At 40.3% G+C, this 17,484-nt stretch overlaps 1 protein-coding gene across 1 annotated transcript in view; it reads right to left on the reverse strand.

The window, feature by feature from the left end:
• The window catches only part of SLC9A9 (solute carrier family 9 member A9), a 571,893-nt gene that overhangs the window by 485,463 nt on the left and 68,946 nt on the right, over window positions 1-17,484 (reverse strand). The window contains exon 5 of the mRNA XM_075268848.1: window positions 6,598-6,713. Within this exon, the coding sequence (XP_075124949.1) occupies window positions 6,598-6,713 (116 nt within the window). The remainder of the gene's footprint in view (window positions 1-6,597; window positions 6,714-17,484) is intronic.

Below are 17,484 nucleotides of genomic sequence, written 5' to 3' on the forward strand. Positions count from 1 at the left end.
GACACAGATAAAGTGCATAATATTTCAGTCCAGAGTCACACGCTCTATTTAATGAGACTAAGTTGCCCGGAAAGTTAGTCACCATTTAAAAGGGGTTTCCTTTGTATAGGCCATCAATATCAGATTGGTGGGTGTCTAACATTCAACACCCCACCAGTCAGCAGTTACTGATGACCTAAGGATAAAATATAAGTAAAAATAGGTTTAATATAAGTAATCAATTTAATTTGAAGCTAGTCTGCAGCCCAATGACTTCCTCTTTGCTGGAATGGCTTCAGGAGTTTCTCCTTATTAGTCAGATGGAGGCTTTGGTTTTGGAGGTTTCCCCCAATTCCTCCAAGTTTGATGTCTTCTGGCGGCCGTGGGTGTGTTCCAGGAGTCATCTGAATTTGTAACTTTGTTTTTGTGACTCTCTCTCGCTGTAACCCCCCTCCCCCCACCTTTTTTTTCCTTTCTTTTCTTTTCTCCCCCTCTGGTGTCTGCGTGTCCCTCTGTACCCTCTTGTCTCCCCACTCTTTTTTCTTCAATTTGCTTTTGTCATTGTTCTGTTTCTCCTTACTTATTTTTGCATTGTATGTTTATTTGCACAAATATTATTACTCCTGTTTTGAATCTTGTATTGTGCCTTTATCTAGTTTTATGTTGAAAAATTTTATAAAATCGATTCCACCGAATTTGAAGCTAGCCTGTAATTATTTTCCCAACACCAACTCCACACAAGACTCCAACTCCTCAGCCCTGTTTTATTGATAAAGATTTTACAGCATTGCTTTGAACCAAAGTCAGGAGTGGACTCAGCAGGAAGTTGAGTACATGTCATTCCTTTATATTTTCCATTCATTTTGAACCCACTCCCGGCTATGGTTAGGCTGCAAAATGTGCATCAAAAGCAAGAAACAAACCAACGCTCGTCTTTAGGCGCAATGTGTTCTTTATTTTAAAATGCATTTTGGAGAATAAGAAAACAACTACAGTATCCTGAAAAATAATAAACCTTCACTCACTTTTATAGATTCCAGCCCAGAACCCCCCCCCCCCCCCTCCATCACCAGTCAGATCCATCCGCACAATCACTTGCCATTCAATATAACAGGATATGGCATACAGTATTTACAGATAATTATAACATTCAGTAATTATAGATGACATTATTGGTCGTCTTTTCAGAATCCTAACATCACACTATTTGGACCAACAGTTTTGTGTAGTCTTTGAATAAAACCTCAAAATTTGTTTTTCAACATAGAGGAGCTTTAGAGGTTTTTCACCTTTCCCTGCAAGTAATTATTTCTACATGCACGTTCTTAGGTAGACAGCATCTAAGTAAGTCTCCTTGGTAGAGGGTCTGAATTCGTTTGGTTCAGTATTTAACTCTACGATGACATTTACAAAATCCGCAGCCACACAGAAGTTTTCCTATCCTAGATATGTATTATTATTATTTATTTATTTATTTATTAAATAATGGTGACCTCTGCACAATGTAGGTTGACAGTATCTGACCAGTGGGGGTCCAACACCAGGACCCTGCAATGCTCTGCATTCCCACCAAAGGAAGCTACTGCATTGGATGGGGCTAGAAGCAACTCTGCTGTTATAATAGTAATAGTCACACAGCTACAGTATCCCTATACCAAGGACAGGGCTGCAAGTTTGTGCCTATTTAAAAAAAAAGAGTAGAGCGGTTTCCATCCCTGTCCTTTACAGTAGCTTCAGGGGCCAGAAGTCAGCGGGAGTAATGGACCAGTGTGGGGTATGGGATTCTAATCACTGTATTACTCTCATGGTTTACACATCCTTGTTAAAGAGGACCTTTCACCGATTTGGGCACAGGCAGTTCTATATACTACTGGAAAGATGGCAGTGCGCTGTCGGCTTTCCAATCTGTGCCTCGGGTAAAGAGCTTTCGGTCCTGATACCGTAGCTCTTTACAGTCAGAAGAGCATTTCTGACAGTCAGTCAGGTATGTCCTTCTCCACAGCAGCGCCTATCACGCTATATAGTGTGAGCAGGGAGGAACTCTCCCCTCCCCTCCTGATAATTCTCGTCTATGGACGAGCACTGTGAACCTGCTTGTCTGATGCTGGGTTCACACTAGCGTTCGGCAGTCTGTTCTCAGGTTTCCGTCTTCTGCATGCAGAAGATGAAAACCTGTCATGCCGAGTCTGGCTGTGAGCGCCGGTGAGTGTTTTATGCTCTCCGCAGCGAAACCGTTTTTTTAAATCAGACTCAGAGTACTGCATGTCCGACTCTGTCTGTTTAAAAAAAAAAAATGGTTTCGCCGCGGAGAGCATAAAACGCTCACCGGCGCTCACGGCCGGACACCTTTCAAACCCATTCAAATGAATGGTTTTGAAAGAGTCCTGCAGCTTTCCGTCTCCTGCTCTGTTTTGTGCAGGAAACGGAAACCTGCAAAACGGACATTCTGGGAGGATAGCATTCAGCTTTGTGTCCATTAGGTTCAAAAGATGAAATCATATCTATTCATGGGTGGGTATCTTTAATAAATAAATCGTGGTCAAAAACTCTACATGAGTGGACATTTATAGAAGACGCTTTGTAAATTACACCATATAAGAAATTTAGTTACTGACTGCAAAGGTAAAAAAATAAAAAATGAAAGCTGTACATAATTAGAGGGACAATAGAAGAGAATGCTAGCATATTTCAGCAAATCTTGTATTTGTGAAAATGAAGTATTCATTAGGAACTATCCATCATTTATAAGACTGATCGATAATTGCCATCACACTTCATTAAATGAATTCTTAAGATTGATATTCAGGCATTCTGAGAACATAATCCGAGCTAAAAATGGAAATCATAATCTATTATGTTATCACTGTTCAGTTTGTAATATATTTAGACTCATTAGAGAATTGTCTTGCTGGTTACAAAGGTAAAAAAAAAACATTTATGTATACAGAGTGCCTGTCACTACAGAAAAAAAAGATAACCCAGGCATAATAAGGCAGTTCTATGTGTGTATGAGGGGAGTACAACCATAAAGGGTTTGTCTGTTTTGCATAATGTGTGTCATTGTCTCTTCTCTGCTTCATTTCTGTGCATTTACATTTTCTTCATAAGTTGGGTTCTTAGATGGGTTCTTTTTTGTGTACAGAGGAAGAGCTGTGCTGTGTACTCTGACCAATTAGCTGCCCCATCTTGTTGCTCCCTCTCCCCTCTCACAGCTTTAAGGTCTCATACAGGCTGAGGAGACAAGACTATAACACGCTTTCCTCCCTGTTTTTGTAAAGATAGAAGACTGAACATTTATTGGGGTCTACCTGCAGGAAAAGGTATCCAACAGCTCCTGGAAGGTGAGAGAGATGCCTCTTTCTGTAAAGAAATGTGTTCCAATTTCTCATATACTTATACTACTGGTTCATATAACAAGAAAAATCTTTGCCTGTACACAAAAGTTATACCATTGTATAGCTGTATACTATAGTAAAACCATGGAAATTTTTGAAACAAAAAACCCCCCAAAAATCACCACATCTTTATGGCAAAACTGTGTGGCCGGGGAACATACATAAGGTGTATGACCGTATATCAGGGTATATCCCAGATTTAGAGATTACGAGTAAAAATACACCAGAACTCCTCCCCCCCTTCCGAATGCTTCCCCAATCCTAGGAAAATAATAAGGAATTTGGTGTATTGAATGTGCTCTACACAGATTACATACTAATGCTCACTACACCTCATGAAAATTTTTTTAATTTCTTTCTTTATACTGAGCATTCCCCCGCTCATGTGCTGTATTAATTTATTTTCCAAAAATGAATACACAACTGATGGTGAAAAGTGAAAGTGGCATTTTTTTCCAGGAATATTGCAAACTGAAATGACATATGTTGTGCCCAGCTTGTACCAGAGACAAACACACTAAAAGTGGTATAAGTGGTGCAATAACCCGCTTCACAAATTTTGGTGCATGTGTTTCTGCTAACACAAGCTCTGTGCAAAATATTGGGGACTGAAATTGCAAATGTAAGGAAAACTGCAATTAGAACTTTTCACTAGCAGATACACATTCATTTATGGAAACTAAATACTAATACTTCATAATATATTAACATTCAAGTGTTACAAAATGCTCCTTCATAGGTCCCTCATGCCATTCACACACCTCTTTATCTCTACCTCTATGCCACTACACCCCATATCTCTCATATATTACCTGTTATTAGATGCCACAGGGGATAAGATACTGGAATACACTACTGGTTGGGAGAGGGAGCTTGGGGTTTCCTTCAATCCTGATGTATGGCACTGTGCCTTTAAATCTTGTCACAAATTCTCCATTTCATGTAAAGCCCAAGAAACCAACTATAACGTTCTCTCCCGCTGAGTCCCAGAGAGTTCCCTCTGTGCTATATGACATCTATCCAGCAACCTCTGATCGCTGCTGGCGATGTAATGCTGAAAGGGGCATGATGCTACATATTTGGCGGACATGCTCCCTCCTCCACTCCTTCTGGGCTGGAGTATACAGCATCATTAAGACGGTCACCGAGGTTCAGTTTAATGATGATCCGGCCCCACTCCTTGTCTCTATTTTGCCATGCAAGATTCAAAAACATGAGCGTAGGCTGATTAGTTTCCTGTTGGTGATAGCTAGAACTGTCATAACAAAGTTATGCAAGTCCTCTATACCTCCTACAATGGCGTTTTGGCTACAGGAGATGTTGCACATCCATCAAATGGAGAATCTGTTAGTGCACGTCAAAAAGTGTGGCTCCTTGGAAATGCCTTTTATTACTCTACTGACTTTCAGTCTTTCTTTTCTGCTCGCTCCCTCCACATCTACTCTACCTCTCTTTCCATTGCTTGATACTCACCTTTTTGCCTCCAAATTCTATCCATTATTTGCTTATTTGCAGACTTTGTCTGCTTGGACTTAACATAGCATTAGTTTCTGTGTTAAATATTTTTTTTTTACAGTTGCTCTTATATAGTATTCTAATTTTCTGAGAAAATGACTTTTGGGTTTTTCTTGACTAAGCCACAATCATCAACATTAACAGAGAAACACTTGAAAAAGTTCACTCTGTTAGTAATAAATAAATATAATATATGTATTTCACTTTTTCAACTGAATTACTAACAAAAATAACTTTTTGATATTCTAATTTATTGACATGCACTAGTATCTCAATACCACTTGGATAGGTTAAAGGGGTATTCCCACATTGCATACTCACCAGTCTTCGCTGCTGTAAAATCTTCTTTCTTCCTGCTTTGTTGCGTCATTGGTGGGCGGGGTTACATATGCAAAGTCAGCGGCGAGATGACGTCGCTTCTATGCCACTGGCCCTGCGTGCGCGCTCCCGATGCAGCTAGGCATCGGACGTACAGCGAATAGATGGTGAGACCAGTCAGTTCCCCAGCCTTCACAATGCCAATACATACCCGGCATCCACTGTAATAGAAAGGCGGATGCCGGGGAGGGTTAGATGCCGGCACAGGTGCCTGCGACATCGCTAGCAGCAGCAGGAGTGATGCTGCTATTCCACTCCTCCGCCTACCGCCCCCCCCCCCCCCAGGATTTTGGAAAGAGGGACTGTGACCCTAAGGTGTTTTTTGTCAGTGTCCTTTACTGGTTAATTAATGATTACTACTTTAAGAAATTATTGAGCCCTATCAATGTAAACACACATGCCCCATGCACACATAAGTACCACATACCATGGAGAGATCAAATAGCAACCAAACTCTAGAAAGCAGACAAACTGGAGACATATGGTTGGGGGTATTGGCCACAGAAACCTAATATACCTGGGTGGATACACCATATGTACAATCTGTGCAGAATCCTATTGGTATTTAACGGTTAATTGTTTTCATAACTTACCGTACATTTACTGGCAGATAAGTAAACCAGCATAATGGGGGCACTATAGGATAAAGGAAATGAGGTCGATATACTTCCTGGATTAGAACAGAAGTATGGGAGTGAGTATTGGAGTGCATTTAAGATTTGGTAATTTATACAAGATTATACAGACAGAAAACCATAGACTACAGGCAAGAAAATAAGCTAGAAACTGAGTTAATGCAAGAAACCAAACACAAAAAATACACATCGTGGGTAAGGGAGTGCCTTCCAGTGGCTATTTAAACACTTCTCAGCATGATTCCAGAAGACTAAACGTGCACACACAATATAAGAAAATAACAACACACGTCAAGCTAAATATTAATTGAAAAGAAAATAGTCTTTAGTTGAGTAACTGCAATGAATACAAGACGGATTGCTGCTGCTGCTTTAAGAGAGAGTGATATTGTATATTTAGTCTTAGGAAATTGCTGTGCAGTAGACTATTACTGTACACCGTTATGGATCACTGAGAACAAAATTGCATCGGACACTTTGTCTTGTACCATTGCTTATGTTTACAGCGTTTTACAAATTATCCTTCAGCTCCGAGCTCTTTAACAAAAAGGTTTGACTTTTCACGACGATTGAAAGTTTCTGGAAACATATAGTTATTATCATAACAGAGAAAAAGCTCATTTGCAAAAAGATATTGAGCAAAGACTTGGCCTAGTAAGGAAGAGGCGATCACATATTCCTGAGACGATAATTACCTGGATCTGTCGCTGACATCAACGAGCCAAAAAACAAACAGTCGGTGAAGTGAAAGTCGCCAGGCTGGATCTGTCCCAGTTGTATCATGGCCTTAACAAAGCCGTACATTACCAACCTGTTAAATATAGAGAAAAGTCACATTCTTCATCAGATCGGAGGTAAAAAGCGGCAGAAGCATTTACAGGCTGAAGATATAAACATGTATACAGATATATTTTATCATTTACAGAAGACATTTCACAAGAAAAGGGGAGCATTTTGTGGCTGAGACCAATATTCATCTACATAGCAACAGGGAAGCCATATCACTACATTTCTAAAAGACAGACCAGAGGTTGAGCAAACGTTTAAAGAGATTATACCACCGAGAACGCAGAGTATCAGATCCTCAGGTCAGGTAGGGGTTAGGTTCAAGGGTCAGATAAATCAAACTTTTTTTTTTCCCTGGTGTCTTCGTTGCTGATGGATCAGGATCACAGTTTATGTCAATATGTAAATTATCTTTTAGAGCAAGGAGAGCATCACCATTGCTTCAAGCAGAAATGTCCTGGTTGTTCCACAGAGCTCCTTTGGATATTGACAAAAACATCAATATCGTGGAACAGAGGCATCAATTTATAAAGGGAAAACACTGTTTGATTCAGATGACCCTAAACGATTAGAGATGAGCGAGTACTGTTCGGATCAGCCGATCCGAACAACACGCTCGCATAGAAATGAATGGACATAGCCAGCACGCGGGGGGTTAAGCGGCCGGCCGCCGTCAAAGCAGAAGTACCAGGTGCATCCATTCATTTCTATGGAGCGTGCTGTTCGGATCAGCTGATCCGAACAGTACTCGCTCATCTCTATAAACGATCTATCTGCAGTTGGCTTCATATGCTGGGTTCTGGTGACAGACTCCCTTTAAATTAAACAGTCTCTTCATCCATGCATTTCGGCAGCTAAATTTAAAGGGTTTGTTGTATCAGGACAAATTCAGTCCACACTCAAGTCCCTTCCCAGCTCTCATTCTGGTAGTCTCAGGCCTCTAAGATATTATGTGGATGCATATTCACATGAAGTGCTACTGTAATATATTTTCTCTCTTTCCTTTAGCTTATAAGATATCTGCCAACATATTCAAGAAGTGTCCAGAGATTGCCATCACTCTGATCACTTTCCGTCCCCAGTGCGGCTAAATTCTTTATCACTCACAAACACTTGGGTCAATTTCTTCACAAAAAGTCAATTAACTTCTATTTATGTTTTTGGAGTATGGAAAGAAACTCATGAAATCACAGGGACAGCCTAAAAGACATGGTCAGAAAGCCTACAATGTCCAGGCAGATGTTATTGGGAAAGCCTACAATGTCCATGCAGACGTTTTTTGGACAGCCTACAATGTCCATGAAGATGTTGGGATCGTAAACGATGTCTGTGCACATGTTGTTGGTATTGCCCACAAGACCCATTCAGATGTTGTTGGGACAGCTTCCAAGGTCCATGTAGTTGTCTTTGGAAAAGCCTACAAGGTCAATAGAGGTGTTGGGACAGTCTACAAGGTCCATGCAGATGTAGTTGGGACAGCCTACAAGGTCCACATTTCCCATGCAATTGCTGCTGCTAGTGAAATATTTTGTGGGCTATGGTTTTCTTCAACAACATGAATAGTTTTAAATAAAACCTGGCTTCTGTAGTCAATGAATGGTGTATTACATGAGAGAGATGCCCCATTTAGATCTTGTGATCAAACTTAAAGGGATTTTACAGAATTGCACAAAATTTGCACATGGGGAACATTGCATATAACAGAAGTCCCTGTTATTCCATAAACAAGCAATAATGACTTATCCACTGTATGAGTAATAACTGCAAGATAGGTGCTGATCCAAGCACTGGGACTTCCACAGGTCAATAGAAAGGTGTAACCTAGGCATACTAAGTCACAAGAGAAAGCTGAGAGAAGTCTGGAGTGGGGTCCATTAAACCTGACAGGGCACAGATGTGAAGTGAAAACCAGTAATTGAAGCAAAAGGTGGCTACTTTGAAGAACCTAGAATATAAGACATTTTTTCAGTTGTTTCACACTTTTTTGTTAAGTATATAATACCACATGTGATAATTCATAGTTTTGATGCCTTCAGTGTGAATCTAAAATTTTCATAGTCATGAAAATACAGAAAACTCTTTGAATGAGAAGGTGAGTCCAAACTTTTGGTCTGTACTGTATGTGTAAGAAAAATGTGTTATAAAAACCCCCACATATGAGCAAATGGTTTATATACTTCCCTTCCTTACATAAATTAGCTTTAATAAATATTGCCTAGAAGACATTTAACAATAATGTATTCATAGTCTGAGTTGTAAATGACGTTTATTGTACCTATTGATTATTGGAATTGATCAATAAACCTACATTCACTCTATAATATCATTCACTTTGCTATCACGTGAAATGTACCACATTGATTTTGTACGGTTTAGTTTGCGCTTTGCATTTGAAATAATCTCATACCTCATCCTTCTAGGCAACAAGGAGAACATTTAGTGTCTCATCTTAAAGGAGTATTACTGTTGCAGTACACAAGGGTTAATCTTTGAATAGTGAAAATTCACACAATTTTCAAGTTTACTTCCTGCATAAATGGTTTTGAATATCTTTACTTTAATACGAGCCTTAACTGTTTACTACCAGGAGATAAAAATCTACTTATGACATTTGATGGGCATTTTGTGAAAATCTTGGCAAAGCAATGCAATATACCTAACCATGTGAATATACCTTCATATACACCCTGAAAGAAAAATCACATTTTCCGCTCAGGCCGTTCCGCTGTGACTTTTACTCACTCATTAGCCTCAGGTGAATGGGACTACTCATCAGAGTGTGCTGTGGGAACTGCGGCTGCATCAGCAGCAACACCAGCGGCAGGATCAAGCGGTATACTTATTTTTGTAGCATCCTGTGTGGTCTCGGTCTCCCACTGATTGCAATTAGAGGCAGATTTTGAGTAGATTTGAGGAGCTTGAACTAACCCTAAGTGTTTTGGACAATAGTAAAAGATGTTTGACAAAGCACAGGAGGAAATGCCCTAGCACCAGTTTCTCGTAGCTACCTATAGAACTCAGCAAACTGCTCAGTATGCTGTTCTATAGTGAGCTACAAAAAAATGGTGCTCGGGCATGTGCAGTAGTGCTCAGAACGGAGCGTTATTGCGCATGCACAGGATTTGAAGTGCAGGAGCGAGACTACAGAGGATGGAGGCAGTTACAGCAAGTGTGGAGGGCATAATGGAAGATAAGCCACAGAGGGATGTGAAGTAGGTATTATGCAGGGGGGTGCTCGCTGGCCCTGGGGAGCATCCAGGGTGCTCGGTGAGCATCATTAGCATATCGGTTTACCGACTTATAAGAAAAACGGTGGGGGCTTTAGAAAGACTGGGGGCAGCACTTGAACAGCATTCTTAAAGGCTATTCAGGCATACGATTAGCTCAAAACACGGTTTGTCAATCATAGAGCCCCTTTAAACAGTTCGCTTCATAAGAACAATTTATATTTTTTTTTCTTTTTTAAATGTAGATTGTGAGCCCCACGTAGAGCTCACAATGTACATTTTTCTCTATCAGTATGTCTTTTTTGGAATATGGGATGGAAATCCATGCAGACACTGGGAGAACATACAAACTCCTTGCAGATGGTTTTATGCCCTTGGCAGGATTTGAACACCAGGACTCCAGTGCTGCAAGGCTGCAGTGCTAACCACTGAGCCACCGTGTGCCCCCCCCCCCCATAAGAACAATTTTTGCACATTATAAGCAATATTACAGAACATTTTAATATATCTTATTACAGAGAATGTTTTTTCTCTTCTTACAAGCTGCCACGTCTTGTCCCCCTGACTTCTTTAATAATTACTCTCAATTTAGTGATAACATCTATCTCAAGAGAGGGAGAGATAAAGACATAATAGTAACTCACTGATAGATCAGGTTACAACTGATGCCCACAGAAGTCTATGGAGAGTATGCTCATTAATTCTGTATAATATCCCTCCATGCTGTGTGTTTGGGAGGTAAAAGCAGGGGAGTAGGATCCGCTATTTTGTGTATGTGCTGCATGTGACAGACATCATCTCTACCCACTAGAAAATTTTCAACAGAGCCAGCAGAGGAGAAAACAGTTCATAAATGGAGGATACAAGTTATATAATTCTCAGAAATATATATAATGCTATTATTTATGTATACACATTATGTGTATTCTGAAATATCACCTAAAATGACAGTAACAAAGTTTTTGTGACCCTAAATTGAACAAGAGAAAGGATAGATCATCCATAGTAATCATTACAATTAGAGATGAGCAAGTAGTATTCAATCGAATACCTCCCTGCCATAGGTATGCGTGTAAGCGGCCGAACACCAAGGGGTTAAAGGCATTGAATATTCTATGCGCTTAACCCCTTGGTGTTCAGCCGCTTACATGCATACCTATGGCTGGGAGGTATTCAATCGAATACTACTCGCTCATCTCTAATTACAATCAATCATCTATTAACTATCAATAGGTTTTAAGTTTGCCTTTCATATGTTTCATAAGGTTACAGTTTGCCTCTACAACCATTACTTTTTCTAAGTCATCTGTAATACATTTCAAAAAATAAAAAATTGATGCAGTCTTAATGAAACAAGTCATTCTCATGTTGTTGTCTTACTAATCTGCAGAAGAACGGATTGAAATAGGCCATTGATTTCCAATTAAGGTTAATTAGTAAAACAACTTTAAGCATAGATGAGGCCTCACACCACTCGTTTCAGTACGCAGTATAGTTACACGGAGCGCTGAAAAGCTTTACAAGGGTATTTGAAGTTCAGAGTTGTACATGAAGTCAACAGCACATTAGCCTAATAATCCATCCCAAAGATCCTTGCTGCTGAATTTCCTGTGCAATAAACCCTTAAGAGAGGAGGATTCTTGTTTAAGAGCTAAATCTGCTGATTAACTTCAGTCTCCGCTCTGCAAACACAAATCAGCAAAATTGCTGACAGCCCATTTCCTACATTCCAACTTCCAAAAGCTCGTGAAATATTTTACTCATTCGGTATACTTTAAAAGTCTTTATTTATATGCTATTAATTAAGTGGAAAGGGAAATGTAGTTTAGTAAAAACAGTTCACTTTTAGTAGCATGCATATATTATTCTTACCGTGCAGACGCTTTAACGTCTTTTATAATTATTTCCTCTTATCAGGAGAACAATTTTTTTCCAGCTACCTCAATTATGAGACATAAACCTGAAACTGTATAAATGCATTAAAATGCTAAAGTTTAATTAGTCCGTTTAATGCTTATTTAGCTCACCTTCACGAGCTCACTTAAATATTTTAGTAAATGTATTACGGAGTTGTCTAGTTATCTCCAAAAAGCACAGCAATGTATCAGCATTCAGCATGCTTAATATTGCCCTTGCTGTGGAATTATTGGAAATATGTGTTACTATTCCTTGGAACAGCTTCTTATACCATTGAATACAGGTCTTAATCTTTAGCTAGGCCTCAGTAAATAACATATATTTCCTTGATTGTATAAGTTTAATTGTTAGGAGAAGGACCAGGGCCTCTGCTGCGATGTACGGAGGCTGCCGGCCTGATCCTTTATTAGCACCGGGTTCGGCGCTTACGGGTCCTTCAGGGGGAGGACCGAAACCTTCGCAATAGTCTGTGGAGATTGCTAGTCTCCTCCTGGGACCAGAACCCGGACTTCCACAGGCTATTTAAGCTTTACTCTAGCTCTAGCCGCTGGTTATTCAGATTTGATGGCATCAGCTGTATTCTGCGTTCCAGTTTGCCCCTGACCTGGTTTCCTATCCTCCTACTGTGTGTCTGCTATTTGCCTCTTGTGTATAACCCGGCTTGCCTGAAGACCACCTCTCCTGGACCTGAGACTCTGCACCTCGTGATTTCATGTGTATGACCTGGCTTGCCTGATTACCCGTTTGCTTCATCCTTCTGTACCACATGACCTCCAGTGTATGACCTGGCTTGTTTAACTACGTCCTGTCTCCTGCCTGGAAACTGCGTGACCTCCTGGCTACCCACTCGGCTTGTACGACTACTCTGTGGTGCTTCCGCCATCTCCTTGCAATCTCCTGTTACTGTACTCAACTCCACTGACCAGCTTCATCTGTTTCTTCATCCATCTAGGTTAGTGGTTTTTTGGGTTTCTGGGTGCTGCTATAGCTTGGGGTGACCTGTTTGTGTGACACCCTCTAAATGGCTGCGGTTCTGGGCCCCAGAATTTACCAGTCCATCTCCACCATCAGAAGCTCTGTTGAAGACCTCTGGGGCCTGGTTCTACTCCGGTTTGGAGGGCGTTGGATGCTCACTGCTGTTTTGACTCAGTGTGCAGGGGACTAATTATCCATTCTACACTGTATTTGGTTCCTAACAATAATAGTGTGAGTATCTGGGATCAAGTGCCTCTAGGTACAGTTACAGTATGTCTAATGGTAGCATGTGACGCACAGAACCACATGCATGCAGCCTGTAGGATAGTGCACAGAGCCTGTGTGACTCCTTACTCCAGAGAAGCAGAAAAAAAGCTCCACCAGCTACTGCATGTATAGATGTGTCAAAACCGTACCATAGCCTTAAACTGGTTGGGACCTATAAGTTTTTATGAAACCAATTCAGTAAAATATCTTGTCATGTTAACAAAACCCTTACCAGACTGGAATATATAACACATGCACTGGAATAGACACTATGTGACAGAAGAATCATGTTTGCAAAAGCTGGTTATCAGTGGCGTAACTAGGAATGGCGGGGCCCCATGGCGAACTTTTGACATGCGCCCCCCCCCCCACACACACACGGACAACTCAGACCTCCACCGTCCCCCTCCTACGCATTCCTGCACGTTCTATTATCACCCATAGTGGCCCCTGCACACAGTATTATCCCAATAGTGGCCCCTGAACACAGTATTATACCCCATAGTGGCCCCTGCACACAGTATTATGTCCCACTGTGGACACCCATAAACAATTATTATACTCTGGGGTCTTTTCAGATCCCAGAGTATAATAATCGGAGACCCGGGGTTATAAAAACATAAAAAACTGCTGTTTCTTACCTATCCCCCGGCTCCTACGCTGTCAGCCTCCGTTGCCGTCCTTCTGCAATGACGTCGGACGTCACATGACCCGGGACGCAGGGTGGGTTCATGTGATATCAGACAACAAGGAAGGAGGCCTGGCAAGATCGTGGAGAGGTAAGTAACAGTGTTTTTTATGTTTCTTACCTCTCCCAGTCGCCAATCATTATACTTGGGGGTCCGAAAAGACCCCTGAGTATAATGATAGCAGCGGTAGCGGCTGTCACCAGGCCCCTAATGTCCCGGGCCCTGTGGCAGCTGCCTCTGCTGCTATGGCGGTAGTTACGCCACTGCTGGTTATCTAGAAATACACATATTCAACCAAAGTACACATGTTCAACCAAAAGGAAAGGTAAGAAAGGACATGACTGTATGTAGATACTTGCCACCAAAATAATTAATTCTAGGTGAGAAAGTCACCATACAAATGAAGCCTAATGGGAAAGACATTTTTTCATATGATTCATTCTGAACCCTGCAGAAAAAATCTCTATATGAAATCTTATGCCATACAGAGATAAACCAGAGGTCTAACAAAAAGTGTTCACACATTGTCCAAAATGGTACCAATAAAAACTACATCTTGTCTTGCAAAAAAGACACCTTGCACAGTTTTGTACACAGAAATATAACAGTGGCAGCATCACAATATGATGATGCAACAAAATTTTAGATTTTTTTTTAATTCTTTAATTTGTTTAAAGTTAGTAAAACATAACAAAAAGTGTATAAATTTCATATTGCTGTGATGGAAGTGACCTGCATAATATATGTAATGAATAGTAAATGATGCTATTAAAAAGTAAAATTTGTCCCACAAAAAAATAAGCCATCACACTCCCCTGTGAATGGAAAAATAAAACAGTGTTGTAAGAAAGGAAGTATAAGATAAAAACATAAATGAAAAATTTCATGGTCCTGAACTGCTTAAGGGTAAGTTCACACTACTGATACGCTGCCTGATTCTGAACGATAAAACACGTTCAGAATCAGTGCGTATAAAGCAGATCCCATTCATTTCTATGGGAGCCGGCATACAAGCGCTCCCCATTGAAATGAATGGGCTGCTTTTTTCATTACGAGCAGTCCCATTGAAGTGAATGGGATGTGCTCGCGTGTACGGCTAGCTCTGCTCATGCCGAGCCGTACACGAGAGCACATCCCATTCACTTCAATGGGAGCGCTCTTAGTGAAAAAAGCAGCCCATTCATTTCAATGGGGAGCGCTCGTATGCCGGCTCCCATTGAAATGAATGGGATCTGCTTTATACGCGCTGATTCTGAACGTGTTTTAACGTTCAGAATCAGGCAGCGTATCAGTAGTGTGAATATGATACGCCAGTCTTAATAAATTTTTCCCAAGGTTTTTTTTCAAATAGCCCAATATATGGAAATATGGCAGAATTTGTAAACTTCAAGAATTTTTTTTTTCAACGTTTTCAAGCTGTAAATACATAATCAAAACTATATAAATTTGATATTGCCATAACTGTGCCAACCCATAGAATATAGGTGACATGTAATGTTTGCTGCCTACTGAATAAATGTAAAAACAAAACCCATAAGAAAAGTTTTTCTCCAATTCTAATTCTTAATTTTTTTCCAACTTCCTAATGCATCATATGGAATATTAAATGAAACCATTACAAAGTCCAGTTTGCCTCACCAAAAAAAAAAACAAAAACACCTTTTTTGGCTCTCTGAAGAAACAGAAAAAGTTACGGTTTTTGGAAGCAGAGGTGCATTTTAACAAAAAAGATGAAGATGACATGAGTGGTTGAACCAAAACATTATTACAGACTGTAGACACATTTAGCTTCATAAGAATATGTATTATAAAAGAGGTATTCCAGTCAGAAGAAAACATCAGCTATTGACTGAATTTGCGGGGTCCAACCAGTGCTGATTGACCGATGCATTATTACCATTTCCTCCAGTGCCAAAGACTTTGAATGGAGTGGTAGAGACAATGAGGGATTTGGATATCAGTAGGGATCCTAACAGATGGACGCCCATCAATAAGGCCATAATTGTTTCTGACCACAATCCCCTTTATAATCCCTTTGATGTCTTCATTCATATTTTGGCTTATCTGAGGCATTTATAAACAAATTGTAAAATTTACCAGATGACTTGCAAGTAACAAAGGAATTGTAAGCCACAATAGCCATACTGGTGATCAGCGGGAGGTTTATAATCATGCAGCAAGATATTGTACAAATTGAATAGTGTACGATCATGACAGTCTTGTATTTACTCCCTCTGAGGCAATATCTTTCTGAAGCAAACTGTTCCCAGTCTCGTAGCTCGGTAATTGACTGCCCTGTTTTACTGCAATTTGTGTCACTGCTGGTGGCCTATGTAACAGAGCTGAGACCTTGAATATACCACCCACGCACTTGTACAGTAGACCTAAATGGACCATCTGCCTGCTTGATATGCCCTTTACTCCTATCACTGAGTCCTACTGTATCTGCACACACTGCTGGAAATCCATCATCCTGTTTCATATTTCAGACAAGTATTCATGAGTACAGAGAACTGCAGTAATCTCATACACTAGATATAGGCAGACAATAGCTGCCTCATTATACAGGCTTCTTTTTATGGTACATGTAGTTAATATGAACAGAAGGGAATCATGCCAGGTCATGTTACAATGCTACTTATTTTAATACATATTGTTTTTTTATAATTAGGAACCCCAGGCTTTAAAGAAAGGTGTGCGGAACTTTTTAATCCGCATAAATTTCCATTACAAATTCATGCAAGTACCAGACACAGTGAAAGTTGTCTCTCCCTGACAGAATGCTGAAATTGAGTAATATCTCCAGTTACAAAAAAAAAAAAAAAAGAAACTGAACAGGAAAATTCTCTACACACAGTAAGACGATGTTCACATCTGCATTTGAGTCTCTGTAGCAGTGTGCGTCCAAAATTACTGCGCAAAAAAGTCTTGCAAGTCCGTCTTTTTCATCTGGCAGTATCAGACACTCGATGGATCCAGTTATAGGTAATGGGGTTCGTCAGGCTTCGTATGTGACCATTGTTGTAGCGCGTTGCCTATCCATTGTTCTGGTTCTCGGACTGACCAGAACAACGGACAGGCCAGCACGATTGTGAACCTAGCCTATCTATTATTACTAATAGTTAATAGTCCAGCCATTAAGGTTGTTTGGTGTATTCTGCTGATAGAAAGATATAGCTCGTTTTTACTCAATCACAACTTAAAGGGATCCTATCATTAAAGGGGTTGGCCACTTTCAGACCAATATTGACAAACAAATGTACAATAAAAAGATATACAATTTTCCAATATACTTTCTGTATCAGTTCCTCACAGTTTTCTAGATCTCTGCTTGCTGCCATTCATTCTGTTACTTCTAGAGGATAAAACTCTGACCATGGTCATGTGATTTACGGTCCATGGTCATGTGATGAGCACACAGGTGCACAGCTGATTACCAGGCAGTCTGATTACTGTGCTGTGACTAGAACGAGCGGCATCTGTGTGCTCATCACATGACCATGGACCGTAAATCACATGAGAGATAAGTATAATCTGCAAAAATTAAGATTCTATTCTGTAGACCCTCTACCAGATTATTAATAAAAATACTAAAAAGAGGAGAATGCAGTACTGTCCCATGTCACACCCCACTGTTGGCTGTGACCCAATTTGAATGTGTACCATTAATAACCCTCTTTTTCCTATATTAACCCCTTCCTGACATCCACCATACTATTAC

The sequence above is a fragment of the Leptodactylus fuscus genome, chromosome 3 (assembly GCF_031893055.1).
Source record: "Leptodactylus fuscus isolate aLepFus1 chromosome 3, aLepFus1.hap2, whole genome shotgun sequence".
Taxonomy (NCBI): Eukaryota; Metazoa; Chordata; class Amphibia; order Anura; family Leptodactylidae; genus Leptodactylus; species Leptodactylus fuscus.